The sequence below is a fragment of the Dermatophagoides farinae genome, chromosome 3, assembly GCF_024713945.1.
Source record: "Dermatophagoides farinae isolate YC_2012a chromosome 3, ASM2471394v1, whole genome shotgun sequence".
Lineage (NCBI taxonomy): Eukaryota > Metazoa > Arthropoda > Arachnida > Sarcoptiformes > Pyroglyphidae > Dermatophagoides > Dermatophagoides farinae.
Window position 1 is genome coordinate 4,409,415 of NC_134679.1, and position 18,831 is coordinate 4,428,245.

General features: G+C 34.4%; 2 protein-coding genes across 2 annotated transcripts; both read right to left on the reverse strand.

Annotated features, from left to right (window-relative positions):
• Positions 1-780: 780 nt before the first annotated feature.
• On the reverse strand, positions 781-6,480 carry LOC124494804 (uncharacterized). The gene is given in 4 exon segments (XM_075729311.1): positions 781-1,794; positions 1,867-2,267; positions 2,269-3,629; positions 3,710-6,480. Coding segments are annotated over 4 exon segments (2,352 nt in total). The 5' UTR covers positions 3,729-6,480; the 3' UTR covers positions 781-1,223.
• Positions 6,481-7,456: 976 nt separating this feature from the next.
• Positions 7,457-18,692, reverse strand: hyd (E3 ubiquitin-protein ligase hyd). The gene is made up of 8 exons (XM_047058337.2): positions 18,129-18,692; positions 17,811-18,075; positions 17,642-17,736; positions 9,373-17,576; positions 8,361-9,283; positions 8,163-8,301; positions 7,892-8,093; positions 7,457-7,799 (listed from the first exon to the last, which is right to left on the reverse strand). The coding sequence occupies exons 1-8, from the start codon at positions 18,257-18,259 to the stop codon at positions 7,700-7,702; spliced, it is 10,059 nt and encodes a 3,352-aa protein (XP_046914293.2). The 5' UTR covers positions 18,260-18,692; the 3' UTR covers positions 7,457-7,699.
• Positions 18,693-18,831: the final 139 nt, after the last annotated feature.

Consider the following 18,831-nt stretch of genomic DNA (forward strand, 5'->3'; position numbering starts at 1 on the left):
ACCTACCTACCTACCAACCTACCTTTCTATCCTATCTAAAGGCCTTTGCTTTTCGATGTTGATGATGTTCGGGTACCTCTTTTTTTTTCTTCAGGTAATGGTCATCATCATCGTTATTGAATAAATTTATTATTGACCGAAATCATCAACAAGACTAAGATTGACGAATAATGTAAAATCCCGTTTTATACGCACACACACAGATTGATGAACTAGTCAACTTTGATAATTTTCTGTGCATGTGTGTGTGTGTGTGTGTGTCATATATGTATTTAGACTTGAAAAAAAAACCGGTCGACATTTTCTCGGTAGTCCGATATTAAAATTTTTGGCCATATACGAATAATTTACTTCAAACGATCATACCACATTCATTCTGATCATTATCGTATATTGTTGAAAAAAAACCAATCGGCCAAAAAAAACCACAATCATAAGACCCCTTTTTTCCGACATGATTCAATTTAATAAAAACAAGTTCAAGTATTCATCTGAAATCTTTTGATCGATAATAATGATTGTAATCTATGAAGTATGGAAATACTGATTTATATTGGAGAATTTGAATTTTTTTTTATAAAACATTCTCTATATATATACGTTATTATAATGGTCACGATCGAAAATTGTTGAGCTTATCAATGGCCAATCTAATCGAAAAACAAAACAAATCAATCGAATTTAACCAAATGAATCACATTTATAACATAGAATTTGATTTACTGTTTCGATATTTAATCATACAACAAAATGAAATACATGATAAGAATATTATATTTTTTCAATTTTAATTTTTTTCTTTTTTTTTTCTTGTAAAATTGATGATTAGAAGCAGAAAAAAATGTGATGATGATATTAATGTATAAATAAAAGATGCAAAAAAAAAAAAAAATTTATGAAATACAATGAAAAAGAAGAAAAAAAAATTCTAGAATAAGGATAAAAAATATAAGGAACAAAAGTTGATGCTTTAAAAAAAAAATTTTTTTTTTTGAAATAACTAAAGAATTTTTGAAAAAGATCCATGAAAGATTTTTTTTTTTGAAGTTTTGGCATACAAATATGAACAATATGTGTAAAAAAGAATCCAGGATTTGCTAAAAAAAATCTTCTAGGCAGGTTTATGATGAGCAAAATGGATGGAATAAATAAATATATATCGAAAATGTATATAGCGACTATGTAAATTCTTATTTCATAATTAATGTTTTTCATTCATTCATTCATTTCTTTTTTTGTTGTACATCTTGTGAATCCGATTGTGCTAATTGTTGCTGTTGTTGTGATGATGATTGTTGATCTGATTGTTGTTGGTGTTGTTGTTGTTGTTGTTGTTGTTGTTGTTGATATTGTTGTGGTTGATCATAATAATAATATACAGATCCTTGATTATTCTGTACGCTTATATCACTACCGGTATTTGAATTTTGATTATTAACATCTAAATAGCTTTTTAAATGATCAATATTTGTTGATGATGGTGGTTGATATTGAACCTGTTGTTGTTGTTCCATATTATCACCATATTGATCGCCCGCATCATGATCATCATATTGTGAACTAATAGAATGATGCATTGATATTGATACCGATGTACTAGTAATCATTGGTGATACCGTTGAACTTGATGATGGTATTACTTGTGGTGATGTATGTTGCTGTTGTTGTTGCTGTGGAGGTGGATATACCGGTTGAATTCCATATGGACTTTGATTCATTGGTTGTTGAGTATAGTAACTATGTTGAGAATTCTTCGCTTTCGATTGCTGTTGTGATTCTACTGATGATGGCAAACTTTGTGTCGATTCAATACGATTTGATTGTTGTTGTTGTTGACTGAACTGAAGTTGTTTGGCATTTTGTTGCGATGTAGTCTTTTGTTGTTGTTGTCGTTGTTGTTGTTGTTGGCTATTCGAATTATATACCAATGGAAGTGATGGAAGTTTATTGGCAACTTTTGCTATCGTTTGGCTTGGAAGTCTTTGTCCAAATACACCGTATTCGTTCATCATTGGTATTGAATTATATGTAGCTGCAGCATATTGTTGTTGTGACTGTAATGATTGTGATGGAATACGTTTTTTCGTAAATCTTGAAATAATTTCTTTTGATTTTTGATACAATGCATTTGGATGTTTAGAACCGATAGCAGCAGGAGGAGTAGAGGCGGAAGAGACAGGTGAATTGGTATTCAACAATTGTTGTTGAGATTGCTTAATAGATTGTTGAATCATTTGACTTAACATTTGATCATATTTTGCTGCCGATTGTTGTTGTTCCGAAGATGATGAAGATGATTGTGTTGGCATCTGAAACACTGGTTGATTCATTGTGGCAGCGATCGGTTGTTTGCCCATATATTGAATGTATTGTTTTTTCAAATTGTGGAACGGTTGATGGACTGACCTGTGATTCCATGACAATCATTTCACCATTGATCGATTTAACTGGAGAAGTTTGATGTGTTGGTTGGGCTTTGACGTTTGAATAACCAAGGGATGATTGTGGTGAGTATTCACCGTTATGTGAAGCATATCTGCCATTAGAATATTGCTGATAAGCAGCAGCCGATGGAAGTTGTTGTGGAGCATATGCTTGTTGATAATGCTGTTGTTGAGATGTTGCAATCATTTTACCTGGATGATTAATATTATTGTAATAATAGCCAGAATATGAATCGGATTGACGACGTTTTGGATTATTCTGGTTTTGGCCAGAAGTAAGTGAATTTTGTGCCGCTGTCATCAAAGAATCTTGTGATGCGGCTGCTGCAGCTGCTTCAGCTATCATACTAGTTGCGTCACCAAATGGTGAAGATGATTGTGATCGACTTGGCTTAATATAACTGTAGAATGATTTCACCGTATTCATTAAGGATTCTTTTAAAGGTACCGTAGCAGAATATGCAGCTTCGGATGCTCCAGATAGTTTTTCATTTAATAATTTATACCATTGCTTAGGAAAATCAAATAATTTCTTTCCATTCTTAGTACTAGCATCGATGCCACTTGCTGCTGCAGCAGCTGATAAATAAGATCCCAATTGACCGGCTAGTTGATTAGCTTGATTCGGTTGTAAGCCATTCAATCCCATCATGACATTATTTACGGCTTCATTTAATGCTTCTATATTACCAACAGAACCGGGATATTCAAGGCCAGAACCAGCGGCAGCAGCAGCAGCAGCATTAGCAAGAACATTATTACTGTTTCCATGACTATTAAATTGATCGACTAATGAGAATAATTTTCCTCCGGCAACACGGCGACTCATTACTTTATTGAATGGACTGAATATATTTGACATTAGCGATGATATCGATGATGATTGACTCGGTGATGATTTCGATGTTGCTGGTATTGGAGCTGGATAATTATATGATTTAACCAATTGATAATAATTGATCGGACCAGATTGTATTGGCCATGGTTTTTTCTGCTCTTGTTGATGATGATTACTTCGGTACGATGATGCCTTGGGCGTTGAATATACCGTTGTCGATGCTAATGATGATCCTGATGATGACAATAATGGCACAGCAGTCGTCGATGATAATGATGTATCATCACTACTACTATCAATAGCAGATGTAATCGATATAAACGTCGCCCAAAAGACGATAAATCGATCTAGATTTGAAAACAAAAGAAAATTTTTTTTTCGTCCAACCTTAAAAATAAAGACAAAAACAAATTTTGAAAACACTTACATAATTGTATGGATGACATTATTTTGGATGACTGGAATTCCTCAGATCAAAGGCAAAGTAAGAGGAAATTGTGAATAAGATATATTCAAAATGGTTAAAAAAAAGATGTGACAATGTTTGTAACGGTTGATCAAACAAACAATTGATTTTGTTTTTGTTTTTGTTTTCTGTAAAATTTTTTCTTTTGATTTTGTTTGTTTATCTTGTAAATTGTTTGTGTTGTTATTCGCCGAAACACACACATACACACACAGCAGAACTAAATTTGATGACACAAAATTATGTTGTTTTTTTTACGACCAAACCAAATGGAGAGTAAAAAGTTGGTCGACCTTTCGACGAATACCAAACGTAACTAAATGACTGATCGTCAATGATGGTGATGATTGGATGAAAGAACTAAAATCGAATCGAATTGTGATTCAATCTGATCCGACGCTTTTCTCTAGACCCAAAGCAAAGAAGAATTTTTTTTTTTTGGTTGAGAGAGAAAGACTCTTTTGACTAGGTGGCCAAACATATTTGATTTAATCAACTACATCATCGTTCTTTGCATTGTAAATCCACATTTGGTTCAAACAAGTAGGAGGTTGTACCGTTATACACACATATCTCTTTTTTTTTCTTTTCGTTCATCAACTGAGGTCAAGGCTACTCAAATAATAATTTTTCTTCTTATTTTTCTTTACTAAGTTTGAATTTTAGCGAATAGTTGACTAGCCGGCTGCTGTCGAAAAATGTTGAATCAAGATCTATCGAATGTGGATGAATAGTAAAAGAAAAAGAGACAAGCTTCAACCTGCTACTTACTGGTTATTACTGTAAATCGATGATGTACCTATTGTAAAACGTTGTAAAATGATCATCGATAATCATGATTATAGTAGTGATCAAGATAATATTGATGTATTTTGGGCAAAATGCAAGTTGAAATTATAAAATCAAAAAAATAAATAAATAATTGGAATTAGGTTTCGATTAGAATGAACGGATATCGAACAAATGATGATAATACGTTATTTGTAAATTTGAATACCATTAGTTGAACTTTTTCTTAAGCCAATTCCATGTTAAAACCATTGGCTAGTTGCTGAACTGGACAACTAATGGTGTTAGGTTGATGATTTTTGATCTAAAATTGGTAGATTTGTAGGTGTTTAATATTTGAACGAGTTTTTTTTCGACCTTAAATCTGCAAAGAAAATTAATGATGACGTTGATGATGGTGACGGGCATGAGGGATTATATCAAGTGATAATCTCTAATTTATCACCACCACAAAAAAAACTTGGCCAAATCGAATATTTTTTTCAACCTATATTCTAAATTTAGGTGAATTTTCTTTCACTTGTTCAAGATTGTATTAAATATTGGTTTTTTTTATTCAGTCAAAAATAGAATCAATTCATCCATAGAAAAGAAACTAATTCGTGTTTCCAAAAAAAAATTATCAATTTCGTTGAATCAACAACAGTAGCACCAAAATCAGTTGCCATAATTTATCATCAGTCATGATAATTCGTTAATTCCAATGATTTTTTTTTTGATTTTTGATCGAAAGTGCGATTTAAGCTTAACTTCAACTCAAATCAATGTCTATTTTATTTTACGATGTGTCTCGATGATGATGGCCCCTATTTCATTTTTTTTTCATCTGAAAACTTTTTCTTCTCATTCAGATCATCATATAATGAGATATATTTTGAGCTGAATTTCATTTGATTGATCCGGATTATCAATGAAACTGTTATCACTATTAGCTATTGTATGGATTTTTTACATTGGCTCATTTGATCCAAACAAAAAATCCAATTTTTAATCTAAATTGCATTTGAATGCAAGTCAATTCTCAATAAATGAATTTTGTTCAATTCTTTATATATCCTTTTCATCATTGATACTTTGAAAGAAGCTTTGAATTTTTTTTCATGTTTTCAATATGTAAAAAAATGATCGATTAATCTATCATGATGATGGCATGAAAATAAAAACTAGTTCTACGATATTTCAAAAGACAAGGTATGATCTTGATTTTTTTCAAACTAAAATGGTTTTGATAATGACTGATCATCCTATTGAGCAGCCAATGTAATAAGAATCGGATCTTTTGATTGGATTCATGATTCGAATTTTTATTTTACGTGAATCAACATTTATCCACTATATTGTCTCAAAAAAAAAAAATTTCATAGTCAAGTCTATTATTAACAAAAGTAATTTTAGTTCGAAATTGATTTCTTTGTATCTTTCATCGAAAATAAAATGTAGCTATAAATTTAATTAAACACTTAACTAAATGATGATTATTGTCTCTTAATAGATAGAGTGAAAAAAACATTTTCATCTTTTCATCATTTGATTTGTATGTTAATTTAAATTTGTAGCTTAATGATGGAAAATATTGAACCAAAATAAATGCAGAAATAAAATATATTGAAAAAAAACTAAATTTAGCCTTTTGCAATCATAATTTAGACACATGTTTTTTAATTTATTTTTTTTTGATGCAACAAGTTGTGGCCATCAACCGAATAGGTCATCATCATGAATGTATATGCTTGGTGATCGAATTTGTCATTCGAAAACATTCGAAAAATCTGATCATGAAAGAGTGAATGAAAAATAAAAAATAATTAATCAACCCCTCTCTTTGATGTTTGCTTTTCAATTATTTTTTATCATCATATCCTAGGTAAGAGTGGTTTTCTGATTTAGATTTGTTTTAATTCATTTTGTGTGTGTGTGTGTTTATAGGTATTTGAATCAAATTCCTTTTGATAAAGTAGATGATCGTTCGACATAATCAATGTATGTTATTCTCATCATCATCATCATAATCATTGATCGATCGATTGAAGGTCAAGAAAAAAAAATTAATTAATCCGGTGTTTTTCGTTTAATTTATAACAATAATAACCAAATTAATAAATCATCAACGTTTCCATCATGGATAATAACCTTCCTATCTTGTTTGTTTTAATAGATACTACAAATATAATTCATTTTCGGCCTTAGTTAATATTTTTTTTTCAAATCCTCTCTCAAAAAAAAAAAAAAAACATTCACCACATGAACAGAAAGACAAATTTTTGTGTAATCATCGAACTATATGCCGATCGAAAAAAATTGAATTTACCAAATTGTCAAATCAAACAAACATTCAAAATGATGTGAATGTGGTCAGAATGAATCTTTCCATATATCTATCTAGAAAAAATGAGAAAAATAGGTTAATATTTTGGGCAAATTGCAATCAATGTCTATATTCACCACTTTTTAACTTTGACGGTTAATTTCAATGATATAATTAGTTACATATTCAATGCCAAAATTTTCTCAAGGATTGTAATAATCGAATGAATTAATGGAATTTTTTTTTCATTACTTTGAATTCAACATGAAGGCCATAATTCTGTTTTCTTCGAATCATTTTTTTTTAGATTTCGCAGACCGACTTTTACAACGAAATGCCAACATTTAATTTATCAATCCATCCAATTCATAATTAAGCCGAAAAAAAGTGTTGACATGATAAGTGAGATTTAGATCATTTTTTCAACAAGTATACCAAAATTTACCGATAAAACAAAAACAAAAAAACGTTATTTTTTAGCGAGAAAAAAAAGATGAACAAAATTAATTAATCTCAATTCGATCTGAAATTATAGAGTAGTCGGAACTATGATAAGAAAACGGAATAATCATGACCATAAACATCAAATGTTTGAGAAAAAAATGATATAGACATTTATTTTGAAAAATATACATTTTATTATTGTATTAAATCTATTTTTTGAGAATATGTGGATTTGTTTTTTCGGATATTGAATTCATTTTCAAGAAAATCCTAAAGAGATTTTTAAAACAAAAATTTCGCGAATCTATCATTTTTAACATATGTTTGTGTGTGTGTGTAAGTGTGTATTATTATTGTTTACAACTTTTTTCGTCAACGCTTTTATTTATGATGATCAAGTATAATTCTTGATTCTATATGAAACCAAATGATTTCGATTTGATCGACATGAGTAATTTTTGTCTCAATACGTTTCGCGATGAATATAATGGAATATATAAACGAGAAATACAACTATAAATAATAATAAAATGTATAATTCAAAATGAAAATGGTTAGAATGTAAATCAAAAAAAAAAAAAAAAAAAAAAAATCAATAAACTTACGTATTAGCGGTAACGAAATAATAATCATCGCGTGGCCTTATAGTAACACTTGGCATTGGCTGAAAGCCTTCCTCACTGGCTGGTAATGCCGGTGAACCGGTCCAAAAATAAATGAGATCCTGTTTCTCTTCATTGGTCATCCGTTCTAATACCCACCAGAACCATTTACGGATATTTGTTATTGGTTCAGAATCTCCGCTTTCTATATCGAATATGGAATGAAACAAATTGATATTAAAACAAAATAAACTTCATTATTATATATATGTACCATCATAAAAAGTGACATATGTTTGCAATTGTTGAACATTAATTTCATTCACTCCATTCAATAGTAATCGAAAATCTTCGGGAGTAAGGCCATCAAATGAAAACAGGGGAATGACGTCGCATATGCCAGCACGTATTGCCTAAGATAACAAGATAAATTTTGAGCATTTTTTGACAATCTTTATTGTAGTACACTCACCTTGATTGCTTTCTCTTGTGATTCTACCATCTTATATTGCGCATATCTTCGTACATAATCATAAACATTCTGTGGTGTAACGCGAATATTACGGCCATTTTGTATCAATTCAACACCGTGACCACCTTCTTCCGGTGGTAAATCAATGGCAAAACGGAAATCACATTCAGCCAGTATTTCCTCTTTATTATTGGATTGGGCGTCCAAAATTAATTGTCTCAATGATTCATATAGTTCCGAATCAAAGAATGCTAAATCATGCCATCTGACAGGTTGATCGAGAATCATTTTGATTACATGTCGATTGAATGTGATTGGACATAGTTCATTCTGTAGAAAACAAACACCGATTATACGACCAACATTACGGAATGCGTTCAAGCGATTTTCACTAGCACGACCAGCACGAGGTGAATAAATTCCACGTGTTCCAGGTTGATAGAACAATGGAGCATCATCATCATCCGAAAATGGATTTTCTAATTGCAAAATCGTTGCGTTTGTTGAAGATGAATCATTAGACATCGTTTTATAACCACCCGAATTTAGAACTGAGAGCTGAATTTTTCGATCTGCATTATAATTTTCATACATGAGTGCATCGACCGTCAAAAATGATGGTAAAAATAAAGATTGCTGCTGTTGTATGTTGGCATTCGAACTAGAAGCATCTCTTTGAAGTGATCCATCCTGCGCTGTATTATTGGCTGTTGTTTGGGCCGTTGATTGATTACCACTACTTGATTGATTTCGAGCTTCATTTGTATGAATTATCTCCATCGCCCAATCGATAGAATTACGAAGCTCATCTTCATTATTCAATAAGCTTATTAGCGTTTCTTGAGGAATTTCTAATAACATTCCAGTTATTTTCGATGCATGCCCCGGATGTAAATTGTATACACGATTATAAATTCTTAAACCTAAAATTAAAAAATATGTTCAATTAAATTATTATCAAATTAGTAATTTACAATTGTAACTATCGTTTATCAAAAAAAAAGATTAATACCGATTCCATTTCTTGAATCTGAAGGTACGATTGGTGAATGGCGATGTGAATTAATCATTTGTGTCGGCACGAACGATGGTGCATCATATCGAAGCTGAGAAGATGTAATTCGACGAAAATTTGATGTAGAAGAGGAAGACGGCGCTGATGTTGTTGAACCACCGCTTGATGTTGTCGATGTTGATGACCGTGGTTCATGCATATTTCGTATCCGTTCAATCAATTGCGTACGACGGGCTGTCGATGATGATGGATAAAATGGTCTATAACGTGCTGGAGAACGTGGTCTTCGCATAGAACTACTGTTGCTACTATTTGATGCAAGAATATCATTTACTGGTGACGAAGAATTTGATAATGCTGAATTAGCAGATCCACTACCAGAACCAGTAGCGCCGCTATTACGTTGACCAGACGATGAACCATTAGAATTGTTGTTATTACTACTATGACTACGTAAACGGAAGGCATAACTAGAATAGGCTTCATAATTTCCTGCTACAGTACCAGATGAAGAGTTTGCACTAGAACCACCACCACGAATATTGACCATACTGTTTGCACCACAACAATTATTTGTTAACAATTCTGCCGGTAATTTTTCATTTGCTAATACGGCTTCAGAAAATGCTGTATAAAAACTACGTGCAACACCAGATCCTTCACCTGGTTCTTCTTTAAAAGTTACTTTCACACGAGTAATGGTCAAAGATTGTGGGGCAACTGATGTTTGTGATGATAACCGTCGGGTAATGGGTGAGAAAACCGAATTCAATTCTTTAAATGATTGTATGAGCAATTGATTTCGATCGCGATCTAATTTATAGAAATTTAAATCACGTTGATTTGCAGCTGCATTCGAACAGCTGATTCTTAGGCGTTCCATTTCACGTCTGAATTTACTCTCTTTGATAGGAAAACCAGTCAATTCAGGTATGATGGAATTTGGTTCAAGCGAAACGTCATCAACAAACAACCGACCGAATAGTTCAAGTGTTAAACGCCAACGGCCTAAAAGTACATCTTGCTGTTGAATATTTCCAAAAAAATTTACATGCTTTTGTTGCTGGTGATTAGCCGAAATTTTTATCACCGAAGATTGATTATTGTTAGTTAAATTCTGACTTGTTGGCGAAGTTGTTTGTTGTTGTTGATGTTTAGCCGAACCGGCCATAACGATCACTGATAATTTATTAGGTTGTATGATCGATACTCTTGAGGAAGATGACGTAGATGATTCGGTAATGACTGAATGGGATCGAGCTGGCGATATTTGTAGATGATTTGGCGATCTAATTGAACTATTATAATTCCATTGATGACGTTTCGAAAGACTCATCTGTGATGGTAATGATTCAAGCATTTCTTCAGCTTCCATTGCATTAGATGGTCTAGGTATACCAAACAATTGTTCACGTCTTGCATTTGGTTGTAGTAATTGTGGTTTACTGGCCAATGGCAAAGCTTCATGATAGGGAGCCGAAAATGGATCAGGTCTTGGGCATCCCAGAAATAATGTCGAATTTGATCGTCTAAAGAATAGATGATTTCGGCCTGACGATATTAGTTCATCTTTGTTTTTTATTGATGATGATGAATCTATAATTTCAGTGGTCATAATTTCTGGATGAGAATCTATCGTAATGAAACCACGACGAATAAAATAAACGAATGCATCAAAAATATAAGCAACATGTTTAAGTGATGATACATCCAACACCGGTAATGAATCATAATGTTCATTCGAATGTGCACGCATCAATGACATAGCATAATTAAGAAAATCACGATGTGCTGCTTGGTTTGATTCATTGGATGAAGCGTTTGAACCACCGTTTCCGCTTGAACCACCTGATCCAGCAGCAACGGCCGATCCGGAAGCCACCTGTGCAGCTGCATTAGTTCCAGCCGATGTACGAGTAAAAACATAAGCAGTACCACCACCAGTTCGACTACGTAAACTATTACGGTTAAATGTAGGTAGCATAGCCATTTCATCTTGACTTTGAAATGTTCTTAATCGAAGTGAACGTGGATTTGATGAGGCCACATAAGCACTAGCTGAATTGGAATTTGAAACACCAACATCAGCTTTACCAGATCCAGAGGACGATAGAGCGTTGCTAGAACCACTAGTTGAAGAACCTATTCCACCAGAAACGCTTGGGGTAAGACGTCGATTCGATAATGCACATCCAAAACGTAGTTGAGTTTCCGTTGCGTCCATAGAATTGATCAACCAATTCCAGGTATTAAGAAGACGATCTTCAATCATCTGCAATAATTGTTTAGATTCTGTTGAATTAATATGATAAATAGGGAAATCAATGCTGCCCATTTCGTTTGTTGTTTCGCGTATGATGACCATCAAATCTGCAATATGACGGATTATGATAGAAAAAGCTCGAGCTAGGCCAACCATTGAATTCGTTATGTGTACAACATTTTCCATTGAAACTAATGCATTCGAAATGGCACTACGACGGAATGATTCAGTAAGATTTGTTGGTGCTGTTGATGATAGCATTTGATCACGATGTGAACGTAATGCCCATTGAACATGTTGTAAAATATTATGTCTAGCTGAACCGGTTGTTGCAGTTTGTGAACTACTACCGGCAGTAGCATTTGATGATGATCCCCCGATCACACCTAGACGACGTTCAACATTATCATTGATGAAACTGGAAAGGACGTCTGTGTCTGGTTCCGTTTCGGCCGTATCTGAAGCATCATCAGAATCCGATGATTCATCATCATCCGGTTCAACATCTTGTTCATCATCATCATCGTCGTCGACATCATCAGCATTTGAATTCAAGGATTCATCATCATACGGTAAAGAGGCAACTCCAACATCACTGCCGGCTGTTGCACCGGTTACAACACTTCGTTGTGCAGAAGCATTATCTGCATTACTTAAATATGATGCTCCATCATCTGGATTGGATTCAGAATCCGATTCAGTATCCAAACGTCCGCCAACATTTGAATTATCATCTGCTTCGCTCATCATTTGATTACCGGCAACAAGCATGTCTATATCGGCATCGGATGCAGCCGATGTTAGATTACTTTGATGTTGATCAGATCCAATTTGTGAATTATTATCTTCATTTGCAGATCTTTCAATAACGATTTCTGGTGGTTGATTAGTTGAAGCAGAAACAGATGCTGTTGATGATTCGGTAGATTGTTCACTAAAAATGAGTGATTGAAATGATGGAATCGGAGCTGACGTCAAATCATCATCATTACTAGTTGTTTGTGATTCATGTTGTGATGGTTGTTGTTGTTGTTGTTGATTCTGGTTATTATTATTATTTGCCTGTGATTCAGAAGATTGTGAAGCGGAGGCTGCGCCTGCAGCACTAAGATCAGCTGATGATTGATCATAAGAATTCCAGAGCATATGGTGTGAATTGTGATTTTGTGAAACGGATCCAATCGGTTCTGGTTCCAACATGGTTGGATCATGAAGACCAAACGTAGCATCGAGAAAATCACGTTGATGTGAATAAACAGATGTATCGACTGAGAAAAGTTCATCGGTTATGGAACCACCAAGATCTGAAGTATTTGATGATGATGATGATGATGGTGCCATCATCATAAACGATGATGATGGCCGAGCAAGACCCATTTTGACTGGAGCGATTAATGATTCAGCCACCTCACACAATTCTTCCGCTGCAATTGGTAATAATGAAACAAAAACTTTACGAATCTTACGCATCATCGTTATCATTGAGTTTGATTTCTTCTGCAACGACGATGGTGATGATGATGACGAAGATGACGTCGATGTAGATTGAGCCGATAGATAACGTTCACAATATGTCCGATATGATGATGTTTCCATCAACGGTGCATAAGCCATTGAATATTGAACAGGATTTGCTTCAAACAAAACAGCTAGGCTGACACGTATCACAGATCGTACAAATCTTCGTGCAACAATACGACCTTCTTGAGCGATACTTGGAGTTTTACATGACTGTAAAATGGTTCCAGTTATACGATCAATAGGATCACTCAAATTCAATTTTAATAATGAATGGGTGAATTTATCTAATAATGCTGAACCATTCTGACAGGATAAATAGGAATTTTCTTCTTCATATGAATAGGCATTTGCTGTTCCATTAAGATTCCATAAATATGATTGTCTTCGTTGTTGTTGAGCTACATTTTCAGTCGAACGATAACCGGTAAGAATCATAGATTTAACTGTTGGCCAATCGCTTAGCATTTTTTCCAATGCACGCCGAGCAAATTTAGGTGGTTCAAGATCATGTTCCGGTACACTGGACTGTTCATCATTTAGTTCATTTTTAGAACGACCACCACTGTTGTTGTTTCCGGAACTTACAGCAAATGCCCTGAGTCTAGTTGGGCGATATTGTTTCTGCTCAATAATTTGCCGGCCAACTGTTTGAACCAAAAACAATAGAATATGTTCACCGCGTGCATTAACTCGTTGCGATAAATTCGTAGATTCAAGTAGTTTTTTCAAAAGATTATTTCTTGCAGGTTGACAACCAGCAATTAATGCTTTGCATTTACATTTTTCCCAACAATCACAATAAGCAGTCGGGCTTGTTCGTTTCAATTTACAATCATGACCACGATGGCAAACACGTGCACATTCAGTACAACAACAAAGAGAACCAACTAAGCCACATGTACGACATTCAAAAATATCTTGATTAATATGTTCATCACCAGTCCATGTAAAAGTACAAGTATCATTCGAACATAGCATATACAATGGGGAATGATCTGGCGATGAACCTCGAGGATATAGCATCTGAATGAATGTACGTTGATAGATGGAATCTTGTGTTATAGATGATGATGGTGATGATCGATCATGCTGTTGCTGTGTAGAACCGCTGGCCATTTCATTATTAGCAATCATACGTGCAACACGTTGCATTATAACAAATATCTGCTGTGCAGCTGAATAAGCACGACCTGATATGGCCAACATGAACGGAGTTAGTCCTTGGTAATCACGTGCCGAAAGTAAATCAAACAAATGTCCAGACAGGGTTGGAGAATCCAATAATGTCCATAAGATAGAATGAGCTATTGGTTTCTGTTCGGTTGGATCCAATAAAGGTTCGCTTGAATTTCCAAATGTTGCTGATGGCTGATTCTGGACAGGTTGTTGTTGATTGTTAGATGTGGTTGCATCTGAACTATCATTCATAGTGGTATCATTGAGCAATGATGATGATGATGTTGGTCGTGGATCTTGTTGGACTAAATCATCATCATCTCCAAGCAACTGAATGTGTATTTGAACAGAATCTGTAGATGGTCGTGGTTTATTACTGGTTGGAAAACAAGCCGAGACAGCTACATGTATAATATTATGATTGCCATCGCAAACTTCGCTTATCATTGGGAAAAATACTTTTGGATAGGTATTCAACAATGCTAGACATTGTCGAACACCATCCAGGTCACAATTTAAAATGGCTGGCATGAGATATTGTCGTTCTAACGTTAAAGCCAGAATGGCAGCATGAGTTTTCATCGGTTGAGATGAGGATGATGTTGTTGAATACGGAAGACCACCACCGCCATTGATATTTTGTAATGAAAAAATACCCAAACCAATCGTTGATATTGGACCAAGATTCAATGATATCGGTTCTCTTATGACCATATTGGTACAATCTTTAGCCAATGGGTACAAAGTTCCATTACCATCACGACATAATACGACTGTGGTCTGTTCATTCTCTCCAGCACTAAACAATCGTATCAATGATGATTTTGGATTTGTTCCGCTACCGAAAAATGTGCTATATTCAATCGATAGTTTATTATCATGTTCAATACGGCCAGAAACAATATTGATTTGTAGATAAGATAGGCGATAGCCACCCATTTTAGCGATGGCATGTAATCCAAGATTGGTTAATGTCATTGTCAGGATTTGCATATGCTCAGCAAGTGGTACACGTTTTGGTGTACGTTGAACATAATCATAAGCTTTGTTACCAACAATCATTGAATTATTGAAAAAGGTTAAAGGAGCTGATGATGTCGATGAAAACGCACGAACAGCAATCAAATCTTCTTTACGTAATAGACGACAGTCTTGTATGTAAGATTCAATAGAATCTGTTTCTCCAGATGGACGACTCTGTTGTTGCTGTTGTTCTTGTAATTGTTGATTCTTGTTCATTGATACTGGATTATCCGAAAGAGTAGCATTAAATTTGACGGCAACAAAATTTCCATCTACTTTAATAACACGACCTATTGGCATATTTTTAACATCTTCAACAAAAACAACATCTTTTAGATTCCATGTTTCAATTCGATCTAAATTTCGTTCTTCATTATTACTGGATGATTGCTGTTGTTGTAATTGTTGTCCGGAAGAAGAGCTTAGATTACGACCACGTGCACGTTTAACTACCGGAGCATTCGTATTTGATGATTCAGATGATGTTGACGATGCTGGTGATGGTGGTGGTGGCATTTCTGCACGTTCAAGATTTTTATTAGCTACTGTTTGATTATTAGTTACAACCGGTATAGCCGTTGGTGTTGAGGATGATGTTGATCCAGAATTAGCGGGTAATCTGGATTGAATTTCTTGTGCAGTTAAAATTCTGAACGAATATGAATCAGATATTTTCCAAGCAGCCGATATAAGTTGACCAACTTTTGGAACACCACCTACGGTTGTAAAACCAATTGCACCACATTGATAAATGGGAGAATTTCGCATGGATACCAATGTTCCTTGAACAATTTCATTGTCCTTACTATTCATATTCGATACTGATTGAGATGTTGATGATGATGATTTCGATTTTGATTTTGATCTTTCATTTTGCCCTTTTTCGGCCATTTTTTTCCGATGTGAAAACGGTGGGGTACCCCACCAGAACAATGATCCAGATGACAATTGTACGCAAGACATTAGTGAAGATACGTACAATGAAGTAATTTTAAATGATCCAGAAAGAGCAGCCGATAATGTATCAGTAAACAATTGATTCGTGGCTGAATGTTCGAGTTTCCATGCAGCAGCAGCAATTGATTCATCCATCCAGGTAGCCAATTTATTCGTTTCTGTTACAACGGTTGCACGTATTACTGATGCGGAAAGATGTTGTATTTTTTCAGATAACAGTCCCAATGATGGAACACGTGGATGAAAATAATAAATACCATCGGATATTTGACATTTGAATGGTTCCGAATCTTGCCAACGCCATTGACATAATTGACCCTGATTATTAATAGCGACCAATTCGGAGTGCAATGATGCTATCTGTATGAATTTTCTGTCATTGGATCCGAGCCAATATTCTTGATCAGTGAACGATATGGGTGACAATTGAATTTGATCACATTTTTTCTTATTTGACGATGATGATGTAGACGATTGATGACGAAGACCACTACCACCGCCACCAGATTCCAAATTTTTAACAGATTCTTGTGTGACCGAATACCATCGTTTACCGTTTAACGTTTGCGAATGTGGTGATAAGCCAAGTTCACGCTCAACAAATGAATATGGTTCCTCACGTAATCGAATTCGATTACTTGAACTACCGCTATTTCCATTACTACCACCGACATTAGTATTCGAAGATGAACCACCACCAGTACTACCGGAATTATTATTGCCACTGCCACTTTGTCCACTTGAAGTCGATTGATTTTGATTATTAGGAGGAAAAATTGATGGAGATCCACGAATTCTCACTGGATATGAAAAAACTGCTTCCTCACTAAATTCTGGATCAATTATTACTGAATGATCCTGACTGGCAAAACCACTGTCTAACAATGAGATCAGATCTTCTGAATGAATCAACTGTTCAGGTGAATCGTCCGCATCATCAAAATCTTCATCGTCACGTGATAATAGATTATTTACAGCCGAATTTACATCCAAATTTGTTCGTTGCAATTCACGTATGATGACATTACGCGATTTTCCTTGCAACACAACTTGTGCTTGATTTACCAATTCTTCCGGAACATATTGAGCCGGTATCATATGACTACGACTCATGATTACTGATGCTGAACTACGATTTCCACCACGACGTACTAAACGTCGACGCGAAGGAACTGATCGTGGTGATGATGATCCGCCACCAGTACCGGTACCATTATTATTACCACCGCTAACAGAATTTAGTGTGGACGCATAGATACTTCTAGAATGAGCAAATATATCATCATTATGGAAATAAAACATCTGGAATAGGTTGAAATGGCTTACTTTTTTGTATTAGATGATGATGATTCAGATTGGACATTCGAACCATTGATGCGTTCAGCATAGATGTTGAATGGATAACGGCAAACACGATGATCCTATGTGGGCCAATATATTTAATAAATATATTAATGTACATTAAGTAAAAATAACCTTTTACATTTTAACTTACATCAAGCAAAACTGCCACATGATTACGGCTAACAACACATTGCAGAACGGTTTGACCTGCTGATTGTTGCTGTTGTGCCATTTTCATCGATAATGAATCACCACCATTTGTCGATGATTCGTTTTGTGAAATAGCAGAAGAAATGTTTGATCCAGCAAAATTGATAACAGGCACATTTGAATGAGAATTTGAACCACCAGCACCAGAACTAGGAGGATTATTTGGATTTGTTTGTGATCGAAACTTTTCAACAGTTTCAAGGATTCTATGGGTTCCATATATAAATTAATGATATCTTAAAAAGTTGTTTGAGCTTACTTGTCATTTAATTCATCATCGTTTGATGGTAATGGATGTACAGCCAAAAACATTGATGATGATGGCGGTGATGATCGCTGTGTCATTGTTGCAGATGACAATGATGTCGAATTATTATTTTTAGAAGTCATTTTTGAAATTTCATTTAGATTTCTTCATTTCAATAATAGAAGAAAAAAAATCAGTTTATATTTTAGAATTATCCAAAACGTAAGATGCGTGATGAGCACGTGCTTAGCACAACACAGTCACACAAAGAAAAACGAGCAGCACGAATATCGGAAAAAGAATACTTTGTATCCGACTATCGGAATAAAATTAAAAAAAAAATTATAATAGAAATAGCCAAAACGAATCACGAAATTTTAATCACAAATCCGAAATCCGAAAATTAGATTAAGAATCGAAAATAAATGAAAATTTTTTATCCAAACAAAAATCCAGTGGATACAACACGACAAAATAGCTCAAAAATACATATACACGCGAACTCAACTTGAACACATCGGTTTGATGGGTTGGTGCAAAATATTGAATCGAATTATACCGCAGACAGACAGAAAGGCTGATGGACAGACAACCGACAAGACACACCTTGACATGCTGCTCCACCTACCAATAGTGGCTATTATAACAGCAATAACGACAGTAATGCCATCAATCGAACGGAATTGTTTAGAAATAAATTCCCATTTTTCCATCG